At 42.7% G+C, this 27,790-nt stretch overlaps 2 protein-coding genes across 2 annotated transcripts; both read left to right on the top strand.

Moving 5' to 3' along the window:
- The first annotated feature begins 449 nt into the window (after positions 1-449).
- On the top strand, positions 450-1,367 carry LOC149281191 (odorant receptor 131-2-like). The gene has a single exon (XM_089499542.1). It carries the CDS (start codon positions 450-452, stop codon positions 1,365-1,367), a length of 918 nt encoding a protein of 305 aa, XP_089355668.1.
- An 8,264-nt stretch (positions 1,368-9,631) lies between these two features.
- Positions 9,632-21,029, top strand: LOC149281190 (prolyl 4-hydroxylase subunit alpha-3-like). The gene is made up of 13 exons (XM_089499541.1): positions 9,632-9,768; positions 12,544-12,686; positions 13,645-13,868; positions 14,249-14,398; positions 15,691-15,742; positions 16,110-16,276; positions 16,597-16,773; positions 17,387-17,451; positions 17,937-18,096; positions 18,463-18,525; positions 19,149-19,217; positions 19,938-20,034; positions 20,959-21,029. The coding sequence occupies exons 1-13, from the start codon at positions 9,632-9,634 to the stop codon at positions 21,027-21,029; spliced, it is 1,575 nt and encodes a 524-aa protein (XP_089355667.1).
- Positions 21,030-27,790: the final 6,761 nt, after the last annotated feature.

Raw genomic sequence — 27,790 nt, 5'->3', positions numbered from 1 at the left:
CAATATAAAAATGTAAAGGAGCAGTAAATCGTCAATATTCTAACATAATATTACCGTAAAAGCTATGGAATTTAGAACCCATGTATATCACCTGTTTCTGTTATGTTACATACTACTTATTATGTCCTGTCTACCCATTGTACAGCGCTACGGAATATGATGGCGCTATATAAAACAATAAATAATAATAATATATATTTTTTTATATATATATATATATATATATTCATTATGCAGGGAGCATGGAGGCAAATGGCATATTTCTAAAGCATTTTTTATATATATGGGTTGGGTTCCTTTAATAATATTTTTCCGGTTTGTCTCAGTAGTTCCTGTTTTTGCCAAAACCATTACGTCCAAAAATGTCTCCGCTCGCAATAACCACGGTCTTTTTTCCTCCCCCATAATTTGGGTTCCTGAAGAACGAAGAGCCTCGATTGGCCCCTGCGATGGCAAATTCCACCGCGTTTTACGCCAACGGAACTCCATCGTCCATCCAGGACAACAAAACGTCCACTCACATCAAAACGGCTCTCATGGTGGTAATGTTTCTCTGCTTCTTCTTCTTCCTCTACTTCATTTTGGTCATACTGAGCGCCTTCTTCACCACGGCGCAGATCCGGGAGAACGCTCGATACATCCTCTTTGCCCACATGTTGGTCAACGACACCTTGTACCTTGGGTTGGGAATTATTCTGTTCATGACCAACGTGCACGTGTTGTATGTGCCGGGACCTCTGTGCTTCTGGTTGTACGAACTGTCCTCGTCTACGTTCCGGAACACTCCTTATAACCTGGCAGTGATGTCTTTGGAACGCTACGTAGCCATTTGTCTCCCGTTACGACACGCGGAGCTGTGCACGTGCCAAAGAGCTTATGCCGCCATTGGGGTGGTCTGGAGTTTGGGGTTCATTCCAAACGTTGCTGAGATGTTCGTCATGGGTTCCTCGCTCAAGAACTTCTTCTCAATCAGCGTGCTTTGCACCCAAGAGGTTCTAGTACTGAATCCCATGCAAATCATCATAAGATCCGTCGCCTTCCTCTTTAACTTCGCTCTTGTGGGACTCGTCATCCTGTACACGTACATCAAGGTCATGAAGGTCGCTCGGCAAATGACTTCAAACAAGTCTTCTGCTGTGAAGGCCAGCAGGACCGTCATGCTCCACGCTTTCCAGCTCCTGTTGTACATGACCTCGCTGTTGTACCTACTCATGGAACAGTACCCCAAACAAGATGCCGAGTTTGTGCCGTTGGCCAAATTCTTCACCTTAACTTGCCTCCCAAGGTTCCTGAGCCCCGTCATCTACGGGATACGAGACGAATTGCTGCGCAAGCACATGAAGACGTTCTACCCAAGAAAGCTTTAATATCATGTCTGGAACATTATGGCTTCACAGAGACCTTACTGAGGTTTGGAGAGGAAGGACCATGACCTGTATACCTCATTGTTCATAAGTTATGACCCCCCCATGCTGTATTTTTCTTAAAGAGGTTGTCTATAGTACTGTAGGGCCCTTCATTTAGTAGACCTTTGACATCTATTATGAATGATCTAGTTATACTAGGGAATAAGGTTAACATATAAGGGGCCATTTTCATGGGCGTAGGAACCCCTAAAAATCTGGGGGGGGGGATAGCATTTTTACTGGTAGGGTACACCTGACCATTTCACCAACAGGGACTTTTATCACATTGCATTCTAAATACATAGACATTAATATGTAGTTGGTCCCCCTTTGCAGCTATAACGGCTTCCACTCTTCTGGGAACGACTTCCACAAGATTTTGGAGAGTTTCTGTGGGGAATTTTTGCAAACCATGCCTTTATGGACCTTGTTTTGTACACTGGGGCACAGTCATGATGGACTAGAAAAGGACCGTCCCCAATACTGTTCCCACAAAGTTAGAAGCATAGTGTTGTCCAAAATGTCTTGGTATATCACCTTCAGCTCATAAAACGTTCTACTGGATGAATGGGAGAAAATTCCCACAGAAACTCACAAAAAAAGAAAAATCTTACAACCACAGATGGACCCCACTGGACACGGCCACAGAGACTACTATGATGTACTGAAGGAACAATCTAAGACTCCTAACACGTCATGCACACAGGAACATATCCACACGCTTAAACACTTGAATAACATACATACACATGCACACACTAACAAACACACACACACACACAATAATACACCCCAAAACAATCCCACCCTAATATACCTAGACACATGCCCACCATAACACACCTGGAAACATACTAACATACCCACAAAAACAGATGTGCACAATAACATACCCACAAACATACGCTATCACACCCAGACACACATTCAAACACATCCTTCACCTACTCTGCCTACCCCTAGATTTAACACGTGGCGCTTTGTATTAGTGATGCCCTAGACCAAGTAGCACCCCGCAATATTCTCTTGTGTCCAAATGCTACATACAGTGACACACACACTCATTCTAACCAGAAATAGGCCCGGATTTAACCCTAGGTGCCCCTGAGTTAAACATGTGTTACAGGGAATCATTCTCTTTCCTTTAAGTATGACATGGCTGCTCATACACACACATATGCACTGCTCTTACGCATGCCTGCCCACAAAAACACACATATACGCTGCAATTGCCTGCACATACACACTTGCCAGTACTCACACATATGCACTACCCTTATACACGCCTGCCCAAACATACATAAACTGCTCACACACACACGCCTCCCCATAAATATACACTGCCCTTGCACATACTTACACAGACGTATACACTATAAGACAAATACACTCCTTATATACACACATATACACTGCCCATACAGACGTACACATATACACTGCCCATACAGACGTACACATATACACTGCCCATACAGACGTACACATATACACTGCCCATACAGACGTACACATATACACTGCCCATACAGACGTACACATATACACTGCCCATACAGACGTACACATATACACTGCCCATACAGACGTACACATATACACTGCCCATACAGACGTACACAAATACACTGCCCATACAGACGTACACAAATACACTGCCCATACAGACGTACACAAATACACTGCCCATACAGACGTACACAAATACACTGCCCATACAGACGTACACAAATACACTGCCCATACAGACGTACACATATACACTGCCCATACAGACGTACACATATACACTGCCCATACAGACGTACACAAATACACTGCCCATACACACGTATGCACATACACTGCCCTTATATGCGCATGCCCATACACGCACATATACACACCTGCCCTATACACACACACATATGCCTGCCCAAGTGCCCATACACATTCATAAACATTGCCCATATACATGCCTCACCATTTGTATATGCACACACACATATCTACCATCAGACCCCCCCTCGTTTTGCACATCAGACCCCCCCTCTCTTCATCCTCTCCTGGTTTGCCGCTCACTCTCAGTGCAGTGCGGCTGCGCACAGCTGTTTATGCTGGGGAATATCTGGGGAAAAATGCTGATATGGCAACACCAGGGAATACAGTACCTATAGCTACACTGTATATAAGAATGATACAATGTTGCATTGAAGCTGGTAGACATCTGCTAATATAGGAGTGACATGTACAGTACACAGTACGTCTCAAGGAACTGGACCATAAACCTGATACCTTCTAATAGCCCTTTAGCAATATTCCGTTAAAGCTATGACTGAAGTCACCTGTATTCAAGCAGGGATTCCAGCTGTGATATATCAGTGAGGAAAGTACCAATGGGGAGGCTGAGATATCATTAAATCGGAGGATACTATGAAGGAGTCGGCTCCAGGCCCTGGGAATCTGCCCCATTCATTTGAGAGTCTGAGACTGGGGTGAAAACCCATGAGACTCGGGGGGGGGGGGCGCAAAACCCTGACAGTTCCCAGGAATAATTAAAAAAAAAATTTCACATAAAGTCTTTGTGCGTTTCATTTAAAATACCCCATATTAATGTGCCGGGTGGCCGATAATGTTTATCAGGAGTGGGGCGGAAACAGAAGAACTTGCATTGTATTCATTAGAACTCATTACATGTATTTATATAGCGCCAGCAGATTCCGTAGCGTTGTAGCAAACAATAACAACCTGGTACAAAGGGAGAAGAGGGCCCTGGTCCCGGGAGCTTACAATCTAGTCGGAGGTTGAGGAGGAAGTGAAACAGTAAGGGAGGAACGGCTTCGATGGGGATGATTTGTTTGGGTCCGGATGATCAGCAGAGGTTGTTGGTTGTCAGATGGTTTGATTAGGATGCTGGCTGAGAGTGCTAGGAGGAGTGTTAAGATATCTTTAATCCTAAGGAGGGGAAATGAAATATGATGGGTGTAGGGGGGATGGTATTTGAAAGAGTAAGATCTGTACCTTAATGGTTACCGCTATGATCAGAAAACGCTATGCTTTTATTTCAAGGCGTTTCTGTGTTCTGGCCAACAATGGGTGTAATTCAAAGAATACTTAAAACTAAACACTATAGAATTAAACATTTTACCAGAACCTACATTTTGAGGGATTTTTTTTTAATGAAGCACCAAACACCAGGCAGAAGCATAGAATCTGCCGGCAGATCGGCCCCATCCGGCCCCCGGCTAGTCGCCCGTTTCTCCTGCTGTAACGACTCAAACCTTAATCAGTCGTTGGTCTCGTCTTAGATTCAAGAGCCATATGTCTGCCCCGCGCATGTTTAAATCCCCTCACTCCATTAGCCTCTACAACTTTGCAATGAAATAAAGGGATATAATGTAATGCTTCATTTATATTTATAAGATTCAAGCCCGTTACAGGCATTTAAACCGCTTTACAATGTAACAGTTCTCAACTCAAGCACTGTTACATTGTTTCTATGAGCTACAGATAGGGGGAGGCACCAGGCTCATCCAAAATCCCTTATGCCCCCAGGGACATAATATTCCATCCCTAAGCATGAAGGAGTTAATGACATTTAAAGGTGCTGTTCCACTTACTGATGAATGCTGAAAAAATAATTATTTCATTGTAAAAAATGTAGCTTCAGACAGAATTATTCAGATAATTCTTGTCAGTTAACATAAAACAATAAGTTGTTACCATAAAACTTTTTTGTTTTTTTTATGTGATTTAACCTACAGAGGAAATAATGAAATAAAAGTTCTGCTAAGTTTTATTGCCTAACATCCTAGATATCTCAATTAAAATGTTCTCCAAGAGCGTCATTGAATAAAAAGGAAAGAAAGAAAGAAAGAAAGAAAGAAAGAAAGAAAGAAAGAAGAAAAATAAGGTGTTTTAGAAATATAATTTATCTCCAGAACAGGAAACATCAGAAACTCACAACCCATGTGATGAAGAAGAGACTTCTGAGGTCTCAAACACTTTACATATTTTTCTATACTGGCCCAGTAAAAGGTTTCAATTAACTAAAGGTTCTTTTTCTCTTTTAGGCTAAAACATATACATCTATGTTTCCTGTATTGATTTCTTATATCACTATACACTCAGTGTTATCTCACCTTGACTTGCAGAACACACAGATGTGGCTAATAAGATCCAGGCTTTCTATAAAGTGAATTTTCTTAGCAGACTGCAAGATTTATTAATCTAAGCACCAGAAGTTTGCAATTTAAACTTTAATTCAATCTAGATTGTTAGCTCTTTTGAGCAGGGACATATTATCTGTTGTTTCTATAATTCAAATTGTTATGCCCGGTTTATCCATTGCACAATGCTACAGAATATAATGGTGCAATATATAAATCAATTAAAAAAAATAAAATAATAATAATAATAATAATAATAATAATAATAATAATGCAACCTACATAGACTGTGAATATTCTGATTGCATAGTAAAAAAAAAAAAAGGTTATTATCGCTAATGGCCACTAGGTGTCAGTATGACACTACACACCTATTTAAAGGTGCTGTTCCACCTAAGGTGGAACATAAAATATCCCAGGTAATTCCTGCATCCTGAAAAGAGAAGTAAAATAAACCTGGCTCTCTTTTTTCTTTGCTAATTGCTCCCTGCTACTTAATAACTGAATCAAAATGTTGATTGAGATACTTGAGCTGCTTAGCAATAGAGTCCTGTCATTTTTCTAAAGCTCCTGCTCTATGTGCAGAGGGGACAAATTAAGAGACAGCGCTGACAGGTTTAGAAGTGGAAACCACAGGAAAACAGGACACTATTTTACAACAGGAATAAGTTTATTGGATACAAGAGCAGGGCTTAATCATTTAACGATTCATGAAAGTTGGTGGAAAACCGTCTCGGTTTGGGGGTCAGAAGACAAACAGTGGATGAAGAGAAACATTTAAATACATAAAGGGATTTAACAAAGTACAGGAGAGAAGTTTATGTCAAAGGAGGAGAAAAGTTACAACAAGAGACCGGAATCTAACGCCAGAGGCTCAGAGGCTGAGATGGAATGGAAGGAAGTTTTACTTTACTCACAGGGTGGTAGATAAGTGGAACAGCCTCCCAGCAGACTATCTGCCATAAAAATATATTTTACTATGTCTAAACCAATGTCTGAACCAATGTATAGCAGGGCCCAGAAAGGCTCAACAAGAGTGGACTATAGTTCAAGCCAGAGCCAAGTTGGCTCAAACTCCTCTTCTTCCTAAAGTACTGGTCCTCCCCATGTTGGAAAGTTTCTCTATCTTGCAGGTAAGTCCCGCTTAGTTTTTAGTGCAGATCAACAAACTGAGGCCAGGGTCCTGCTTGGCTCATCCAACCGGCTTACCCACTTACCCAAGTTTTTTCTCCACTTTTTTTCAGCTCAGATTAGCCTCAATTTCATCATGACAAAATATTTCCATTATTATTATTATTATTATTAATTAATTAATTATAGCACCATCATACTCTGTGGTGCTGTACAGGGAGATAAAGCCCGACCCTTGATCTTTTTTTAGTTTTTATGTTTTTTAAGGGAAATTATTCTCCTGACTTTGTATTTTATTTTAATTGGGGAAAAAAGTGGGGGGGGGGTTTATATGGATAATCAACACAATTATTTTTTGGATTTCATTCCTCTCTTTGATACTGCTTCTTATTTATTATTTATTCATTAAGACAATGTTGTAATTCCTATATATTGTTCAGAAAATGTATTTAAAAAAAAAAAAGAGTTTCTGGACTGCGCATGTGCTAAAGATTGGCCATGAATTTGATTTTCCATTTGTCTATGTGGGCTAAGAGAATATTTTCATTTACTTGCCAAAATGTGCATCTCGTTAAGGAATAAAATCCATGATGGCAAAAATGTAAAGGCAGCAAATTTCTGAACCCTATTATTAAAAGTTTTCCAAACAGCTTATATCCTGTGGCTGCCTTTTTATTATTTTTATTTTCCAGGGGTGACATCATGTCAGTTCTGGAAAATATCTGTAACACTTGAAGAAATAGCTAGAAAATGAAAATCTCTGAGCAATTTAATTTTTAGTAAAAAAAAAAAAAATAAGACCAAAAAATTAATTACTCTCTGAATTTTTAATAATAAATTATTATTATTATTATTATTATTATTAATATTATTTTTAACAATTAATAATTATTATAATTTAAGAGAAGTGTTAACCAAAATTACACATTCAGAGAAAAACTTTCTGTATTACTTGACAATTAAGCATTTCCTTAAAAAAAGTTATGAATAAAACAATATGTTACATTTTTAAAGAGTTATTTTTTGGGGAGGATTTGGACATTGACCAGCGCTAGGAATCATGTTGCTCCTGCTACATTTACAGATAAATGTTGCAAAAAAAGTGTTAAATTTAGCAGGATGAGCCGAGCGACGCCTTTAAAAGAAGAAATCAAAAATATAAAGTATAAAATGTCATTAAGAATTTTCAGCATATTTAAAGGGTATTTTTATTTAATGAAGTTTGGCAGGTGCTGGTATCCCCTATGCACAGTGGTGTCCTGGACGTGGCTAAACATTATCAGTATCTATGTACTAATGTGTGTCGATTCCATATATTGTCCAATTTAATTGTTAAATATTGTTACTGTCCCCTTTGGTAGCAGCGCCACGGAATCTGCCGGCGCTATATGAATTATCGTAATCAGGTACCTGCAGTAACTTTACAGAAGTGCGTTTCCCTTGTTTACCACTAGGTGGCACCAAACCCAATCTCTCAATTTTCTTTACATTATATTTATTTGTGTAGCGCCTGCAGATTCCGTAGCGCTGTAGCGTCAGTGAAATAATGTAAAATCTCCCATAATAACAAACAGGTAGAAAAGGAGAAGAGGGCCGTGTTCTTGTGAGCTTACAATCTAGTTTATTATATTGAAAATGCATTCAAAAAATCCCGTATCTAATGTTCAGGTAACTACGCCAAAAGAAACGGTTTTTATTTACTTATTTATTTCTTTTTATTTACTTTTTTTATTTCTTGTTTTTCATAACAATGTTTGAAAACAAAATATTCCATTAAAGGGACTCTCCAGCCATCAAATGCACTTTAATGCCTGATAGCCCTCCCTGTGGTCCCTCCCTTGTGAATACATTGAGGGGTTGTAAAGGGGGTCCATTGAGACCCCCGTGCACATGCGTTTAAAGGGATCCTATTGATTTAAGAAAATAATTGGACCATGGATGAGGTGGGAAGCTGCAGCTTCTACCTCAGTTCCATCTGTTATTTATTTATCATTTTAAAAGGATAAATATTGAATTACTTTAATTTGCATTCTTAATTAGTGGGGCTGTCTGGGAGAGGGTAATTCCCCCCCCCCAGCTGATGGCAATGCTTTATCCTAACAAAGTCCCTTCCACCACAGACCTTAATTGGTCAGAATATACTATCTGAGTGATTAAGACTGAGCTATTCTATTTTTTCCCATAGACAGCATGATAACAAATCAGTGTGGTTTTTTTAATCAGAAAATGACAAAATGACATATATATATATATATATATATATATATATATATATATATATATATAAACTACAGCAGATACCCTTTAAAAAAAATGTCAAAAAAAATTAAAATAGAAAGAAGAATTTCTTTGTTCGCTGGGACAGTTTGGAGGATTTTGAGAACAATACAATTCAGCAGAAATGAATGAATGAATGGAGTGTATTAGTCTGCAAAATACTTCCCATCCAGCCCCCTCCGAGGGACATCCCACAATAACCACCCTGCTGAGAGTAGTTGCCTGCCAGGAGGGAGACCGCAGAGGTTTGCATGACTGCCAAATTAATTCTGCATTGGAAGTGAGGAGAAATCCCCCCCCCCCCTTCACAGAGACCTATATCACTTTCCGAGAGGTCCCGGCAGCTGTCTGCAGTCTGGAAAACAGAGACCTGTACAAGAGACTGTTGGGGTCTGCATTGTTCAGATTGTGGGCAGTAGAAGGCATCGCTACCTGCGAGTAGGAGCGGAGACCGAGAGGTTACTGGAGATACAGAGAAGAAGCCGGAGAACGAAGAGCTGTTATCGGCTGGCTGAAGTATAATAGATTGCAAGCTTATGAGACTGTCTGGGTCTCTTCTTCGAGCGGGGAGACTTGTGCACATCTGTTGAGGATTAGGAGAGGGCTCAGAGTTTGTCTGGGATGAATCTCTCCAGAAAAGCAGCGCTCCTGGTGTTTCTGTGTCTGGATATGTTGGCGCACTCCTTAGCGGACATGTACAGCTCCATGCTCAGCATCCAGCAGGCCGTCAGCATCGAGAAGGTCTTACTGCGGGATCTGGGGACCTACATCCAGCGGGAAACCTACAGGCTCAATGACTTAAGAAGGTAAATCAAAGAAGGTGGTAGATAAGTGGAACAGCCTCCCGGCAGAAGTGGTAGAGGGTAATACAGTGAGGGTATTAAACACGCATGGGATAGACATACAGATCCTGAATCTAAGACGAGACCAACGACTGATTAAGGTTTGTGTCTTTACAGCAGGAGAAACGGGCGACTAGACGGGGGCCGAATGGGGGCCGATCTGCCGGCGGGTTCTATGTGTCCATAATCATTAATGGATACATTGTGAGCCGTGGGGAACACTTTTATTAGGCTGATTTATTTGAAGGCTCCAACATACGCCGCAGCGTTGTACAATAGACGGATTTTATGTTATCACCGTAGGATGAGCGGATATTTTCAGAATGATGAAATCGATGTAATTGTATATAAAACGGTTTCTTGCGCTTTTGTCCTGTGAAGATGATGACGTTCAAAAATCCTAACAACAAAATCGTCTTGCCCATAGCTGCCGGCTGTCCTGAGCTTTCAAATATAGTCCTGGCTGGGAGTTCATGTCATGAAATTAAATCTACTACAAAGCACTTTTATTGAGATGCGGGTAACTGAAGAGTTAACAGAGCCATCTCCGCATTATTTATCACATGGGGTGGGATTTCATTAATGTCTTCGTTTTTTTGGGGGGGGTTAAATACTCAGCATTCCGATCCTTGCTGGGCTACAACTCCCATGACCCTCAGTAATCCCAAAACGGAGGGTATCATGGGGGTTGGGTTGCATTAATAGCTGCTGTTATACCTCCTGTACACGATGCGTGATCTTACATCATCAGGAGAATACATTTTGGGGGGGAATTTGGGGATTTGGGTGATTTCCCTGCAATTGGCAGATTTTTTTTTTAAATTATTTTGGATCGCCTCTCCCTGATTGGACGCTCAGCTTGTAGATCAAGTTTGTTACAACTGGTGCATGAATCGGTAGAGATAGGAAGCGTGTAAGATGCGCATAGCTGCAAACCCTCCCGATTCAGTCGGGACAGTCCTGACAACTAGTCCTTTGTATACAGCGCTGGCCTAAGTGCGAATGTAACCGAAATATTCCCAATTAAAGGGACAGTTTCCCTTCACCCCTAGGGAGAAGCTGCAGCTCCCCGGCACCCAACGATTCACGTCACTGATTGGCCGGTTGAAGGTATATGGGGGGATTCTGCAGAATTACCCCCCCCCATTATTTTGCCATGTAAATGGGACCACTCAGCGTTAAAGTGCATATGACGCCTGGAGGGTCCCTTAATTGATATATATTTGTGAATTTGATTGAATGCCCTCCTTTAAATGAGATCATTTTCCAGCAGGAACCTAAGGGGTTAATTGGGAATTTCTCTTCTCCGACTTTTTCTCCCATATCGGTCTCCTGGGTAGAAATTCTTACTTTGAAAAAGGTTCAGTTGTTTTTTTTTTCAAACCAATTTGGAATTCAGCCAAAATCTGCAGTAAATCCGAACGCCATTTACCCAGAAAAAAAAACGTGGAAAAAAAAATTGGAACCAATTTTTTTAATTTTTCCTAATATTTCTCAATGCGTTTACATTTTTTTTTTAAGTTTAATTAAAAAAAAAAAAAAATATCCGGCAAAAAAAATTATCCGCTGCCTATAACGTGTTGCCAAACATGAAAAGATTTTTTTGGAAAAAATGTATTTTTCAACAAAAAATAATTATGGATGAAAGACCAGCATTTATCCGTAATCTCTGAAAATGTCACATTTACAAGATTCCGGGAAATTATTGTCAGTCGGATTAAAAGCACCCAGGAGGCCTGGTGGGTCGGATTCTGCCAATCACACGCAAACCTCTTCACCATAGCTGCCAACAGGCCAGAGTTTACTAGGACTTTTCTCAGCAACAGGGTATACGCCCTTACTGTCGCCTGCTTAAAAGAGTTTGCAATAACCGATGGGATTAACATTTTAAACTTAGTTTGAAGAGAGCGGAATCTAACACTAGAGGGTCCGAGGCTGAGATGGAAGGACGTTTAACTTTACTGAGATAGTAGGTAAGTGGAACAGCCTCCCAGCAGAAGTGGTACCTATGTGTATTAACAGCTTCAGCGCCAGAAGGGATGAGCAGAACATTGCGATCACAATTTGGCACCGAACATCTGAGAAGCAGCTGCTGCCCTGCAGGTGACACGTGGAAATATACCCCCCGGGGGGGGGGGGTATATGTAAGGAGGGTGGGGATTCTCAAGTTGGTGACAGATATTTGCACTGTTGTGTTAACCCCTTACGGGCTAAATGGGGATTTTATTACTGGTGGGGAGAGGTGTGGAGAAATGCATACCAAGTGTCACTGTTTATGAGTAACAGTCCCTTTTTCCTCCCCGATGCCTTTCTTTTTATAGGAAGAAACGTATATATCCTCCTCACCTTGTTCCATTATGTCTATACATGCAGTGACACCAGATATCGTACGAACCTATAGGATGTGGGGGGGAATAGTAGTAGGTACGTGGAAGCAATTCTCAGCAAATATAAGGTTAAATTAATACCCGTAGCTTCATTCGAAATCTACCCCAGCAAGAGCAACTTTGCAGGAAGCCTAACAAGATGTACAGGGGACCACTTTCCTGCCACCAATTGGCTTCTTCAAGTAGCCAATCGGTAGCATGAATCCTTGGACCACTGAGGAGGGGTGAAGCTGCAGACCTGGAGCTACAGCTTCTACCTAAGCCAAGTAATTTACTTATAAAGTCCTTTTACTGAATGCCCCGTCTCCCATGATGCATGTGTCGTGGAACTCATCCTGCGCGTCTCTTCCAGGTTCCATGAGAAGGTCGAGGGCTTTCACCAGGGAAGCGAGGAGCCCATAACAGATCCGGTTCTCGCCTTCACCTTACTGAAGAGGCTTCAGTCCGAGTGGAGGAACGTGGTGCACAGCCAGGAGACTTCCGAAAACCTCAAAGGTACCAACAGAAGCGGCGGCCGTGTGTAGGACACGGACAGCCGTCCATCTTCCCCGCCATTGTTGACTACAATGCCCTTGGCCACTGGGTTAGTTAAGAGCTTGAAGCCAGGACAGCCTGTTTGGTCATTTCAGAATCATTGAAATATAAAGTGTCCTCACCGGGGGGACTTTAGAAGTCACCTGAACCTGTGACTATTAAGATATTTGCCCCCCACCCCAAAAAAAATCTATTTCCTAATGGTGGCAACCAAATGGTTCCAATGACCTTCTGGAAACCATGACTTTATGAGAAAGTAAAGATATTCTGGATGATGTCACCTTTCTTCAAGCAGCTGTGATACAGCAGTGAGAAAACCACCAATCAGGATGCCCAGATATCTCGAAATTAGAGTAGGATAGGAGCTGTATGACCTTCAGGATCTGCCCATTCACCCCAAGACTCTGAGACTCGGGGCAAACGCCAACAGCTCACAAGTATTTGTACGATCTATTCCATTTAATCAGCTGGGGGTCTCTTCTGGACCCCCGGCGTAGGGCGGCTTTTCACAAATATATTCCAGAGACGACTTTGATGTCCCAGGTTTCTTGATCCGCGTTAAAAAGTTTCCTTCAAAGTTTGGTGAAGTGGCGGAATTTGCTTCCAAGGGAGGTTGTGTTGACAGTTGCAGGAGATGTTGGCAGAGAGCAAACACAATACGGGACAAACACGGTGCTCTATTACCGTGGGCGCCCTCCTTCGTAATTAGGTTAATGGTATTTTGGGTGGAACAAGGAGGTTTTAGCTACTGGAAGAGCACACATTAGAAACATACCTACAACTGGATGCTGGGATGTGGCCATACCGACTTTGGCAAACCTGGCGCCATCTTGGAACCACAACGTCCCCAGATTTACCGTAAGCAGCCCTGTATATATGTTCGTGTGGGACCTTTGTTGATACCGTGTCTCCTTGGCAGGCCTTAAGGACGGTTACGAAAAGGTGGAGGAAAATCTTCCCATTTTTGAAGACGTAGAAGGAGCAGCCAAAGCGCTAATGAGATTGCAGGACGTCTATTCACTAAACGTGAAAGGCCTGGCCAACGGGAAGCTACAGAGGAGCGCAAGCCCCGGACTCGTCCTTCATTACAACCCGTCGACGATGTCCGCCATGACTGCCGACGACTGCTTTCAAATCGGCAAGGTGCGCAAACCACCCTGTCATCGGCAAGCGTCAACCTCTTACTAAAATACGTCGGGCTTTGTAGCGCATTCTAGAGTCTAGAACGCTGGAGACAGTCAAGGTCTTTTTTTCTAGAGTCGATAAATTCAACTGCTTTAGACTTTCTTCAGGTCCTATTATTTCTGTAGCCGCCTCTGAACATGCCATGCCCCATAATGCCTCTTTTTGTTGTTCCGTATATTTCTGGTTTCAGATTGCTAACCAAAAATGATGGCAAAGGTAGACACGTCCGAAGGTCCACCAAGGCCAATCTATGGGTGCATCACAAGGAAACTCAGGGAAGGACACCAACGATTCCAACCTTACATCCGTACTGAGCATGGTTGTGATTTTTTGGGCAGGTCGCCTACGACATGGAGGACTATTATCACTCCATACCATGGCTGGAAGAAGCGGTGAGCATGTTCCGCCAGTCTTACGGAAGCTGGTTTACCGAGGACGAGGGCAGCCTAGAGGACGCTCTTGACTACTTGGCCTTTTCTTATTATAAAGTAAGTAAGAAAACTTGTTTAATTTGATTATTTATCCAATTTCATCCATTTTTTTCTGGTGTCATTGAGAGATCCAAAATGAAATGGCTGGTTCAAGGTGAGATGATAAAATAAGCAGTGGTTTTATAAGCTTTGCAGGTGGTTCTTCTGCCTTGACCAAACCTCAAAGCCAATCCAGTTTGACCAAGTCTTGGAACATTCGATGTAGAAGGTTCCCCTTTGTCACCTCCCTTCAGACAAGAACCGACCTGATCTAGAATAGCCTACATCCCTCTAGCAGAAATCTAGAATTCCTTAATCAACTTGGCCTAGTAACGTCCATCCATCGATGGTCTATATACAGCCTAGACCAGGGGTTCTCAAACTGCGGCCCTCCAGCTGCTGCAGGACTACATCTCCCATACTCCTCAGCCAGCCCCTTAGCTGAAGGAGCATTATGGGAGATGTAGTCCTGCAGCAGCTGGAGGGCCGCAGTTTGAGAACCCCTGGTCTAGACCATCAAAGCTGGACGTTACTAGAGTCCCCTCTTAGGACTGCAAGAAGATAACTGTCCATTAACATGGACAGAGTGTCTATAGGGGGCTCCTCAGTTGGCATGTAATTAAAGCCATCATTTGTGGGATAATAATTTGGTAATAAACTATAATGAATCTCATATAGATGATAAATAAGATGATAAATTTGACTCTTCCCCACCCGCTGGAAAAAAAACACTTCTCTGGAGGTTTTTAGGGTGGAAATAATTTCCTGCGCTGATGCAAGAGTCGCGTCCGGCAGCCAAGAGAGGATGACGGTGACAATCACTGTAACACAACCTTAGTCATTTCTTAACCCTTCGTGATAAGTATTTCTCACTATATAATCACGCTTTCTTGGGGATTGGATCAGTGCATTTTATATATATCTATGTTATTTGTATAGATTTAGTATCATTTCGTGTGTAGACTTTGGAAAACTGGAAAAATATGGCATTATTTAAAAATAATAATAATTAGAATTGTTATTTTATTAGAAAATAAAATGTACCCAGTAAAAGAAAAAAAAACCACACTTACTAGTTTTCAGACTTCAGATATCACGTCTATTGCACTTTTTTTTTTTTACACTAATTAGGTCGGAGGTTCTATAGGTAGCTCAGCAAAACGTATTTATATTCCGACGGTTAAATGGGGACGGAATGAGTAAAAATGAGTTGTGGATTGTTGCATTTCTCCCAGCGATGCGGGGCTTTATTCCGGAATACAGTCCGGTGAGTCCGACTCTGTTAACCCTTTGTGGGCTTTCTCCTCCAGGCTGGAAATGTTTCCCAGGCGCTGGATCTGTCCCGGGAGTGTCTGCTCTACGGTACGTCACCGACGGCTCCATGATTGCATGCGGGTCGCTCTCCTGTAATCAAAGCCATGAAGCAAAATGTGTCACACAGATGAGATTCTTGGGCTTTGACCAAGTCTCATCACCTGTGTCCAAGCAGGTATTCAATACATAATACCTTTGATATGTTCCAAAACCATGGTCTGGACTGAACCTTCCATACCTTCCAAGTGTCCTGGTTTTTGTAGGACAGTCCTGATTTTCAAGTGCAGAGCTGCCCAATGCTCCTGCTTTTGATGCCCTGTGATGTTCTGAAGTATTAGTTTTAGTCGCGTGAAGACCCCCCCTATTACTTCTAAATATTCTCGCCGGGCGTCCATTTTTTTTTTCTTTTCATCAGATCCGGAAAACAAAAGGGTGGCGCGGAACGTCGCCAAATACGAAAAGATTTTAGGTGAAAGTCGGATCCGTTCAGAGTTGGAAGAATTAAAAATTCCCAGACCCAACGTCACCCACCTGAGGACGAGGGATCTGTATGAAGGGCTGTGTCAGACCCTGGGGCAGCAGGTACGGAATGGCCAAGATGGCGGGTGTCTCAATCAGCTGCGTCGGGGGCCCCTAAAGCAGAGGAGGATCTGGGGTGGTTTGTTGAGGGTTCAAGAAGGAACCTCGGCATGATAGATTAAGAGAGTTACGGGTCCTCGCAGAATGAAGACCTCCATCGGGACCATCTTCATGGTCGGCTTCCAGGAGGACTTCAAACCATTGGCTTTGGTTTCAATGAACAGTGGTTAGTCTGGAGAAGTGTGGGAAGCAATACCACTCCTGACGGGTAGATGTTGGGTTTTTTTTTCGCCCCGATCTGATATGCGATACTTTGATTTCAGTCCAAGCTTTATGTAAACCCGAGAATGGTCTGTTTATATGATACAAACGGCAGCCCTCACCTGATCCTCCAGCCGGCAAAGAAAGAAATCGTGAGTCTGGAGCCGTACGTCGTCCTCTTCCATGATTTCATCAGAGACCTCGAGGCCGAGACAATTAAAGAGCTTGCGGCTCCTGGGGTGAGTGGTTTACATTAGATCGGTAAATGTGGCTAATTATTATTATTTATTATAATTTCATTCATAATATAACTCCAGGCTGCCATGTAGCATCTGGAATTTATGGGGGGAAAAACTGTATTATTGTCATTATGATAATGAATTAGAATAATAGAATTAAAGGAATGTAACTGAACCCCCCCTATAACTCAGGGCATTCATGGGAACAGTCATACTGTGTTAGAATAATTTTTCCTTGATATTTTGGGTGACTTTCCCGGCTCAGACACACTCTGATGCTTTATGGCTATGCTAATGAAGTCCATTCCTCCATAGACTTTCATGAGCCAGAGAGTCCGGCTGGGTGACCCATCCGGCCCCCGTCTAGTCGCCCGTTTCTCCTGCTGTAAAGACTCAAACCTTAATCAGTCGTTGGTCTCGTCTTAGATACAGGAGCCGTACATCTATCCCATGCATGTTTAATACCCTCACGGTATTACCCTCTACCACTTCTGCTGGGAGGTTGTTCCATTTGCCTACTACCCCCTTAGTTTTTAATTATGACCTCTGGATTTCTGTTCGTCTGTGGTGTTTAGCTGCACTGAGCACTGACTGATTAACACGTGTCTTCCAGCTGGCCCGGTCAGTGGTGGCATCCGGAGAGAAACAGGCAGCCGCTGAATATCGCATAAGTAAAAGGTAATTTATTATTATGTACTAATAGGGAATGCATCTTAAATAAGCTCAAATAACATACCATTTTTCTGTCTTCACTGCTCAGTCTGCCCATCTCACGGAAGGGACGTTACCGTTAAGCTCTTCTAATCACTCTCATCACACCTATCACACAGAACACCTCACTCAGTCACACTCACCGGCCATCACGTTACCTTTAAGCTCTTCTTATCACTCTCATCACACCTATCACCCAGAAAACCTCACTCAGTCACACTCACCAGCCATCACGTTACCTTTAAGCTCTTCTAATCACTCTCATCACACCTATCACCCAGAACACCTCACTCAGTCACACTCACCGGCCATCACTGTGTAAATGTAGATCTGTAAAGCTTTGCTGATGATTTATTGTTTTATATAGCGCCATCATATTCCATAGCACTGTACAACGGAATTACATATTCTTACCGTAAAGGGATTGTAACAATTATTTTGCGGTGATTTAGCGCCTGGCTGAAGGACACCGCGCACCCGATGATCCGGAGGATAGATACTCGCATAGCAGCTGTGACGGGTTTGAACGTCAGCGTCCCGTACGCCGAGCACCTGCAGGTGGTCAATTACGGGATAGGTGGGCACTATGAGCCCCACTTCGACCACGCTACGGTGAGTAAAACACTTCATCTATCAGACAGGGAGGTATTAAAGGTGCTGTTCCACATAGACAAAAACATTAAAGGGACACTCCAGCCACCGTATGCACTTTTAGCATACGATAGCTGAGAGGTCCCTTTAAATTATTCAGAACCCCGCCCCCTCATCTGCATAAGCCCCTTTTTCCCACCTCCCCAGGTTATTTTCCATGCCGGATACATTTTCTTGCATGTGCTATGGCTGAGAGTGCATGCGCAGACAGCGATCCCATTCATTTCAAAGAGAGTGTCACTGATTGGCTGCTTCGAGCTGGGGGGGGGGAGCAGTTAATTTATCCGATTTATCTATAAGGTCCTTTTTCCTTTCTTTTTATTCCAGTCAAGGAAGAGCCCCCTGTACAGAACAAACACCGGCAACCGCTTAGCAACCTTCATGATCTATGTAAGTCCCGCGTGCGTTTCCTCCGGGTTCCGTCCTATGATGTCGTCGCTGGTGTTTAATGTTTAGTCATGATTTTGGAGCCGTGAAGCCGAAAACGTGTAGTGGATCGAACCTGTCTGGCTTATGACATCATCGAGCCTGGAATGACCAAAGAACTCGGTGGGCCAATCCCCTTTGAGCTTCTTGGCCAACGCTTACTGTGCGCTGTAGCCACGCGCGGCAAATACTATCCGCTATCAATTATTTCTACGCGTGAGCGCTGTGTATCCCTCCGAAATAAATCCGTCACAACTTCCTGTTTTAAACAAGCATGGGAGAGATATACGGCTCCTGAATCTAGAAGATTCCGTGGCGCTGCCTTACCTGTAAAAAAATGTTTAAAAGGCGCAGTGGGAGGGGAAAGGGATGCGCTCTTTAGTGTAATGGCCAATCAGTGGCGCATATAGCGGGGTGGGCGGGGATACAGTCAAGCCACTCCCCTTTTTTCTCCCAAGCCACCTGTACAGGAATGGTGTTGTAGGCATATGCCTGGGGGACATCAGGCCCTGCATGTATCTTCAGCCTAAACCCCGGAGGGAGGATGTTTGTTTTTACAGCGTCCCTCACGCGTGTCTTTTTTTCAGCTGAGCTCGGTGGACGCGGGAGGCTCCACGGCCTTCATTTATGCCAATTTCAGCACCCCAGTGGTAAAGGTAAGTTTATACCCCCCCCAGAAGACATCATTGAGGTGGGGGTCCCGCTGTGTATCTGGATACCTGGGAACTCTCTGTAGAAGGTCCAGCTGATGGCGGTGGGCGGTCCAGCTGACGGCGGTCCAGTTGATGGCGGTCCTGCTGATGGCAGTGGGTGGTCCTGCTGACGGTGGTGGGCGGTCCTGCTGAGGTGGTGGGTGGTCCCGCTGATGTCGTGATACACACACCATTTTGGGAAGGAAAGTGGGTGGGGTAAAGTTGGGGAAAGTTGCCGTAACGCTGCTTCTGCAACCTGGAGTTTCCCGGCAGTGACCCTGAGATCCGGAGAAACCCTGAAAGCGCACGGCTGCGCCGACAGACCACACTCTGCCGGTAACAGGGCAGTCTAATGCCCCACCAACAAAGAATGCAATCAGCAGAGTGTCCCTTTAACGGGGTCTATCTGCGTTTATAGAGGACCCCGTGACCTGGCCTTAGGGGGTCTGAACCCTAAACTAGACAGACATATAGCGGAGACAAAGGTATAGAGCTGTACCGTGGTAGAAACTGAGCAAATTTGGTCAATGTGATAACGTCCCTGGACACTGGAGTGTAATAGATTGCAAGCTTTTGAGACTATCTAGGACTCTTCTTGGGGATATTATACCCGCGATGCCCCCAGCCCCCCATTTTCACACCAGCTGCCAGCCTTTTATGACTGCTGTGGTCTCGTGTTCCCAGAACGCTGCTCTCTTCTGGTGGAATCTGCGCAGAAATGGGGAGGGAAACGAAGACACCCTCCATGCCGGCTGCCCCGTACTAATCGGCAACAAGTGGGGTAGGTACCGGTCACCTAAAAAGATACATTGTATCAAGAATCTTACTTTAACGGCACGGGTGGGTAGCTGTGGCTGGCTGTTTGTGATGAGATTGGTTTCCAGGAGACGCTCGGGCGGCTTCAGATTTCCGCGATCGTTATTAGGGGGTAACCAGCTCCAGATGTGTGAGATGGCAAGAAAACCGTGCAAATCTCACTGCTCTGTGATGCTACTTTAAATCAAATCCTTCTGTGAGCAACTCTTTACAAAAAAAAAGTGTTTTGTGTAAAAAAACGGGTTTGGAGAATTTAACGAAGGAACAATAAAGGTTCGTAACAATTAAACCTCACGTGTAAAGGCATCACTGGTGCAGGCGCTGTACGTCAAACCTTAAGAGATAAGAACTCTTAAATGACGCCCGTAAAGGTTCCAGCTGCTGATACATCTGTGGGTTTAACAAATACTATAAAAATTTAACAAAAAGTGTAGATTGTGTAAAGAGACACTCTAGTGTGCATGGGATCTTTACATTTTTAAGTATGAATGCTTGTGTCTTCGCATGAGTGTGTATGTGTGAGCATGAATGTGTATGTGTAAGCGTGTGTGAGAAGGAAAGTGTGTTAGCATGAACGTCTATGTCAGCATGAATGTATATGTGTAAGTGTGTGTGATAGAGTGTGTTTGCATGAATGTGTATGTGTGAGCATGAATGTGTATGTGTGAGCATGAATGTGTATGTGTAAGCATCTGTGAGAGGGAGTGTGTGTTAACATGAATGTGCATATGAGAGCATGTATGTGTAACTGTGTGTGTGTTAGTTTGTGTGTGTATGTGGGGGACAAGGGGTCAATAGGGCCACTTGGCTTTACCTGCTCCCCATCAGAAGGTGCCAGCTCTTCCCTGATTGCCCCCTTTTTATGTTTTTTTTGCTGTTTTTTTTTCAGTGGCCAATAAGTGGATCCATGAACACGGCCAGGAGTTTAATAGACCGTGTGCCCTGAACCCCAAAAACTAAAGGGAGGCCGTGATGGAGTCAAAGCTGTTATGAGGTCATAGGTGGAGGATCTGGTGCAACCCGAAAGCCAAGCAAAGGGTAGTCCGTGCTCGTCCATACCGACAAGAAGGAGAGGGCATCGTCTGCCCAAATGATAGCTGGGGGGCCGCTCTGGAGTCTTTAGTTGAACTTAATGCCGTTAATGGGACCAATGTAAAAACAGAAGCAATGATTCATAAGCTGTCTGGACCTCAGAAGTCTCTTCTTCAGATGGAAACACCCATGGGAGCCAAGACAAAATCCCTTTTCCTGAAACATTGCTGGAGTTTTTGTTTACAGCATGGATAGGTGGAGTGAGGGTGACCAAGGGGTACGGACAGAGGTGGGACCGTCGGGTTTGATTGGGGGACTGATGTGATGATTATTATTGATATAGCGCCATCATATTCCGCAGTGCGGTACAATGGGGTTGTGCGGAAGGGAGCTCTGTATGGCCATGGGGGGCAGCATAGAAGGACTGGTGTGTTTAGGATTGTGGCGCGGTGTAGCAGCGTTGCTCTTTAACCCCTTCGGTCCATACCGATGGCAAACAGTGACTTCTCCGGCAGTGAGTGCCGCTTCGCAGGTTGGACCCCTGCTCTTTGGGGACTCGAGTGAACACTCATTGCTGTTTTAAGCCAAAAAGAAGAAGATATAGAAGTTTCTATGGACATACCGCAAAAGTTTTGTGTTTTATTATAAAAGTAAAGAATTATTTCTATCTGGTCTGTTATGTCATCGTCGCTTTGTGTATCGACAATATTTTAACTGGGACCCTTAAGGGGTTAATTTTCCCCATGCATGAAGGGCTGAGCTGACCCTGCATAATGTATAGTTCAACTTTAATTTAATGTTAAAATGTCACCGATTTAATGAAGCTCAATGAGGTTAACCCTTCATGATACAGAGGGATGTCAGGGAGTTCAAACCACCCCTCCCCCCACACATGCAAACTCACCCTTTAGTGAATAACCTCCAGAAGAAAAAAAAATGTTGCTAAAACTACACAAACAGCGGCTTGGAAGCAGCTCACAAGAGTGCCCAGGGTGCCCAAAGCAAAGGCTGAAATATTTTATAATATTTTTTTTTTATTTACCGGAATTATTATTGTGTCGTCTGTTATCCTGACATATTGAGTACAGCATTAAAAAAAAAAAAAGCCTATTTTTTTTTGGTCTAAATCACGTACCAAAGCAATAACCGGGGCACCCTGTAGGTGGAAACCATAAAAAAAAAAATAAAAAAAAAAAAATTATATTTTTTAAATATTCTTTTTCATGTAGTTCTCGTGTCAGGTTTGCCTTAATCTGGGAGACAGCAGGGTAGACGATCGCGCACGTTCCCAAAGCTTTCGCAATCCAACGTCATCACTCGATACATCATCAAGATGAAAGCCAATACGACTGCCAGAATTACCATTAAAGCCGCTATTAATCACTAATAATTTATCTGATCTTTGTCAGACTTTGCAAATACATAAAATTCCATTTTTCTGATTCATTTGGCAGCACTTTGTAGAAAGCAAACCAAAATAATGAAAATATCTTTGTTCTGTCTGTTATGGATGGATTCCGGCGATGGCAGACCACTCCAGGCCGGCCTGGGGGTCCTGGCGGGTCAGGGAGGTCTGTCTTATTCTGCTGCTGCTGCTGCTGCTGGATTTCTTTTTTTTTTTTTTTTTTACTTTTTGCCTAAACTTGTCAGATATGATAAATTCCCCTCCAGGCAAACAGACAAAGCTGCAAGGTAGCTGCTCCATTAACCATTTCATTCACAGAGGACAGCATTTTACCTCCGAGAACCGTAGGATATTAAAAAAAACAATAAAAAAAAAAAATATAAAAATAATTTTAAAAATTTAAATTTAACATTTTTTACATTTTAATTTTAAAAAATCCCACATATCTAAAAAGCCCAAAATATTAACGTGAGTTTATAAAGTAATAGGAATTTAATTATTAACCTATAATACATGAATTTATAGAAAATTATAATTACTTAATATGTTCTTATGATTAAAAGAAACTGTCAGTGGAATGCGACCAACATTCAATGTATTTTTTTATTATTTTTTTTTTTGTATTTTTTTCCATGTGATTGATAAATTATTTAAAAGGTGATTTGGCGGGCGGACGTTTTTAGAATCATACTGACTATTTGTAGATACATTTTATGTCGTATAAAGCAAAAGGCCGAGAATATTTAATTAGAAATAATAATAATATTTTATTAGTAATTCACCATTTCCCAAATGAGCAGCCAATCAGGACGAGGATGCCGGATGCGTGCTAGGAAATATTACCAAAAGTTAACGGAGTGAATATTTTATTAGTAATTCACAATTTTTGTTAAATGGATGTAAATTTAGTATACATTAATAGTAGGCAATATGGATTCCAGAAACTGCATTTAATTGGATTTCTTACAATAAACGACCCATTTACAAGTCAAAATTCCAAAGGGAAGGGTTTTTTTAACTGTTCCAATGAAAATCTGTGTTTAAATGCCCCGTGTCCACGGATCATCTATATATTTATATATTAACCAGGATTTACGGGCAGTCCGTCTGGCCCCTGGCCCAAAACTGGGCTCTGGGGACATTTAAAAAGTATCTACTCCTTCTGCAGGGGTATCTGCTGTGCCTCTCGGACTCGCACACTGTCTCATTCAGGTCTCCGAAGACCCCCAAACACTGGAATTTGTTAGGATTTGGGTTTAGGCTCCCCTGTCGCCACCGGTAACTGGGTAGGAAGCACTCGTAGCGGGATATATATATATTATATAATAACGTATATAAAAGGAAGGCGAGACACTAATTGAAGCTCGCACATTTTCCGCTTATATGAAACAGATTATATACCCCCCCCATCAACCTATTAACCCCTTCATAGCCAGCGCTGCATTACTTATTTAAAACAGTATTTGTTAGAGCTGCTATTTAAAAAGTGGTTAAATATACAGGGCCGGCCCAAGACATAATGCCTCCCCTCCCTCCCCATTATCTACCCTTACTCCCCCTCCCTCCCCATTATCTACCCTTACTCTCCCTCGCTCTCTCCCTATTATCTACCCTACCCCCCCTTTGTACTTACCTTTCAGCAGTCCTGCGGCGAGTCTCCCTGCTCAGCCTCGGTGCCGGCTTGTAATGCTGAGCGCCGGAAATGACATCATATTCCGGCGCTCAGCATTACAAGCCGGCACCGAGACCGAGCTAGAGGGCAATTGCCCCACTCTGCTCCATGGTAGGGCCGGCCCTGTAAATATAAATAAAACCACAACTTTTCTTAATTTCCTAAACAAATACCCAATTTACATTATTATTATCTATCATTTTATATAGCGCCATCCTATTCCGTAGCGCTGTACAATGGGTGGACAGGACATAAGTAGTATGTAACATAACAATTTGGCTTACAGAGACAACAGGTGAGGAGGGCCCAGCTGAAAGAGCTTACAATCTAGAGATCCCCTGAATACAGCAATATCTCACATGCGTAGATTTATTATTATTATTATTTTGACATCTCCTCGGAGCCGCATGAGACACCGGGGGACTATTACGTTTTCTTTTAAATTTTATTTTAACTTTTTCAGCTTTTTGGCACTGCTTTCATTAGAAGGTGGGATCCCTGTAAGTATTCCCAGAGACGAGTATGCATGGCTGAACGCCGGCCTGACTCGGGTTCCTCTGCCGCTCTTCCCATAGAAAATAATTATAGCAGAGGGGTTTATTCCCTAAAGGGAGAGTCTGCAGGAGAGTTGTGGTTTCACTATTCATTATAGAGGGCCAACGCTGGCAGGATTCTCCGGGAAAGAAGGCTGATCTGGCCCTGAACAATGTATAATTCAACACGTGATTTAACTATACATTAAACGGGGCCAGCAAAGGCCTTCGTGCAGCAGCTCAATGGGATAAGCGCTTTGTAATGTACAGTGAAGTCAATGGAGATGAATCACAAACTCTCCCCTTGGTGAATAAACCCCAGAATCGCCAGTTTTTAGAACATTCGATGATTTGGGTTTCTGAAATACCCAAGAATGGAATGGAAAATCCAGCCAAATCAGTAATACAACAGCGCACCCTACAGGCCAACAGTAATATGAACCGTCATTACTTACCCTTTAAACTTGGACACTTATGGGAAAAGTATATATTTTTTCCCCCTAAAAGGTAAATCTTTGTATCATTTAAAGAAACATTCCCTTTAAAGCAACAGTTGGGTAATTTGCTTAATAAAATTATTATAACCCTTATACCCCTTTGCGAATACCGGAGTAAAACGGGGTTATGTCGCAGAATGTCTACTTCAGATTAAGTATAAAAAGCTTTCCTATGCATCGTGTTGCTGGCATCTCTAGTAAAGGCATAGTGGGAAAGTTAACCCATACGCACCAATAAACAATAAATCTACACTAAAATACCGTTATGTAATAATTAAAATCCCCTCGCTGTATAAGCCTCTACCACTTCTGCTGGGAGGCTGTTCCACTTATCCACCCCCCTCTCAGTAAAACTTCCTACATCTAAATTATATGACATGTGACATTATACAGTATTTGAGACTAGTTTCCCATTCAGGACAGCAATCGTGCAGCCGGAAAGACGACAATCGCATAAAAAAAAAAACACAACGACAGAGGACACTTTGCTTTTTAATGAGATTTACCATACATGTTTCGTCTGAAATACACGCTCGTACACCGTCAATCACAATGTCTAATCTTACACTATCTTCTGCAACCTCCTTGGTCGTAAACTCTTTTGAACACCAGCTCCGCTCATTCGTGCTGCTCTTCTGTAGCGGGTTCAACTATTTTACATTCATTTAATAAAATAACAATAAACATAAAAACCTCCTACAAAGTCCCGATGGGAATCGACAATGCATTGATTTGAACAGATTTGCCCAAACGACAGTAAGAGAGCCATGCGGGTATCGGTTCCGCAGAAGACGGAGATGCGAATGAATGAAGATATTCCTACAGAAAGGGCATGAATGATGGCCGTGGTTAAAGGGACAGGCAGGCATATATAGCATCGCAAGACTACCACAGCGGCTAAAAAGATGGGGAACATTTGTCACGTGACACAAAAAGCAGGCACCGGCTGTTGCCATAGAAACTTTAAAAAAAAAACGTTCAGAGGAAAGAATCAAAATGATAAATCTGCCCCCCCCCCCCAAAAAATAATAAATTAACCTACCGAAAAGTGGAACAGCATCTTTACAATCTCGGAAAACTGTCCCTCATCTTTAATATTTCTGGGTTGATATTTTTAAAATATATACGGCGTGATGGGTTATTTTTTTAAAAATAAAAATTCTAAAAATTGTATTTTTAAATGCTATGTGAACACAAAAAAAACACTGAATTTACTAAACGTATTCATTTCAGATAGGGGGTAAATACGCAAGCATGCCCCACTAAGGACATCTCGATACTGAAAATACACGGAACTCAATTCATCACTGAACCTCTAGTCTAACTTTGCAGGTGTGGATTCTATAGCGGGGGCCAAACGTCGTAAGAAAAAAGTGAGAAACTTCCCAAACGTAAGGGTTTTTATAAAGAGAAAAAGGGGGGGGGGGGGGGGGAGCTCCAGCCATTCCTGAAAATCCCAATAATTGGGAGAACTGCACCGTTTCCTGAATTAAAGCCTCCCTGAATCTCCTGGATTATTATAATAATGCAAGCAAAGAGGGCTTCAAATACCCAATGGCCACGCATGTCATCACAATGTTAGTTGGACCATTTCACTGGTTGCTATGGTGATAAGGCCACTTTTGCACCATAATCACTTTTGGAAGTAACCTCCAACGCATAGGATTGGCAGCAAAAGGAGAAGTTTATAGGAACGTGGGCAAAGTCACCAGTCCTGCTCTAGAACGCAAAAACAACCACAAAAAAGGGATTGCGCAACAACAACGTCCCGAGACGGACGCGGAGACGATCTATCGAGGTCCGGCTTTCCGAAGGGTCTTAATTTAAAGGAAAAAAAAACCCTAAAACTGACACCATAGGCGGAACGCCAGGAATGACTCTGCTCGAGAACCGGGGAATCCAAAGAATTAATAAGGAAGAGGTCACAGGCAAATCCTTCAACTTTGGAAAGATGGGGAGGAGAAGATAATTTATTATATATTTTATTTATTTGATTTAATCCCATTTATTTTAAGAATATTGGATAGCGAGACATTTAGCTATTTCTCACGTTCAAGGATAGTAATCAAAAGGTTCAGGGTGACTGTTCCGGTCACATCTCCTACTCTAGAGCCAAATACCTCTAGAACTTTGACACAGTTTATGCCCTGCCGCCCCTGGGGGCCATTTGATTTGGATTTGAGTTTGTCTGCTCCTTTGGACTCGGCAAACGTATCGAGTCCCTGAGGTCATGAATGAAAAGTGCGGACCCCCCAAATCCCACCGCACAGAAAGACAGCTTAGAACTTAAAAAAAATATTAAAAAAAAAAAATCAAGAAAGGCGGAGAAAAATTAGGTTTATTGCCCCTATTACTATCCACGGGCAGGGGCTGAGAATGAGGCGACGCATAGCGGCTCCCGTCGTCCCCGCAGCCGGCAGATCATTTACGGCAGGAAAACGAAGAAAACAAACAAAAAAAACACATGCTCTTTTCCAATGTACTTGCAGACTCCGTCTCCTCGCTCTACCAGGGACGGCGGAGGCGACCGAGCGGCACGCTGGCCTCCGGCGCAACTTATTTACAGCTCTAGATGCAGGACA

Source organism: Sceloporus occidentalis, unplaced genomic scaffold, assembly GCF_023333645.1.
Source record: "Sceloporus occidentalis isolate IW3139 unplaced genomic scaffold, rSceOcc1.0.p SCAF_137, whole genome shotgun sequence".
Classification (NCBI taxonomy): Eukaryota; Metazoa; Chordata; class Lepidosauria; order Squamata; family Phrynosomatidae; genus Sceloporus; species Sceloporus occidentalis.
This window is presented reverse-complemented; position numbering and strand designations above follow the sequence as displayed.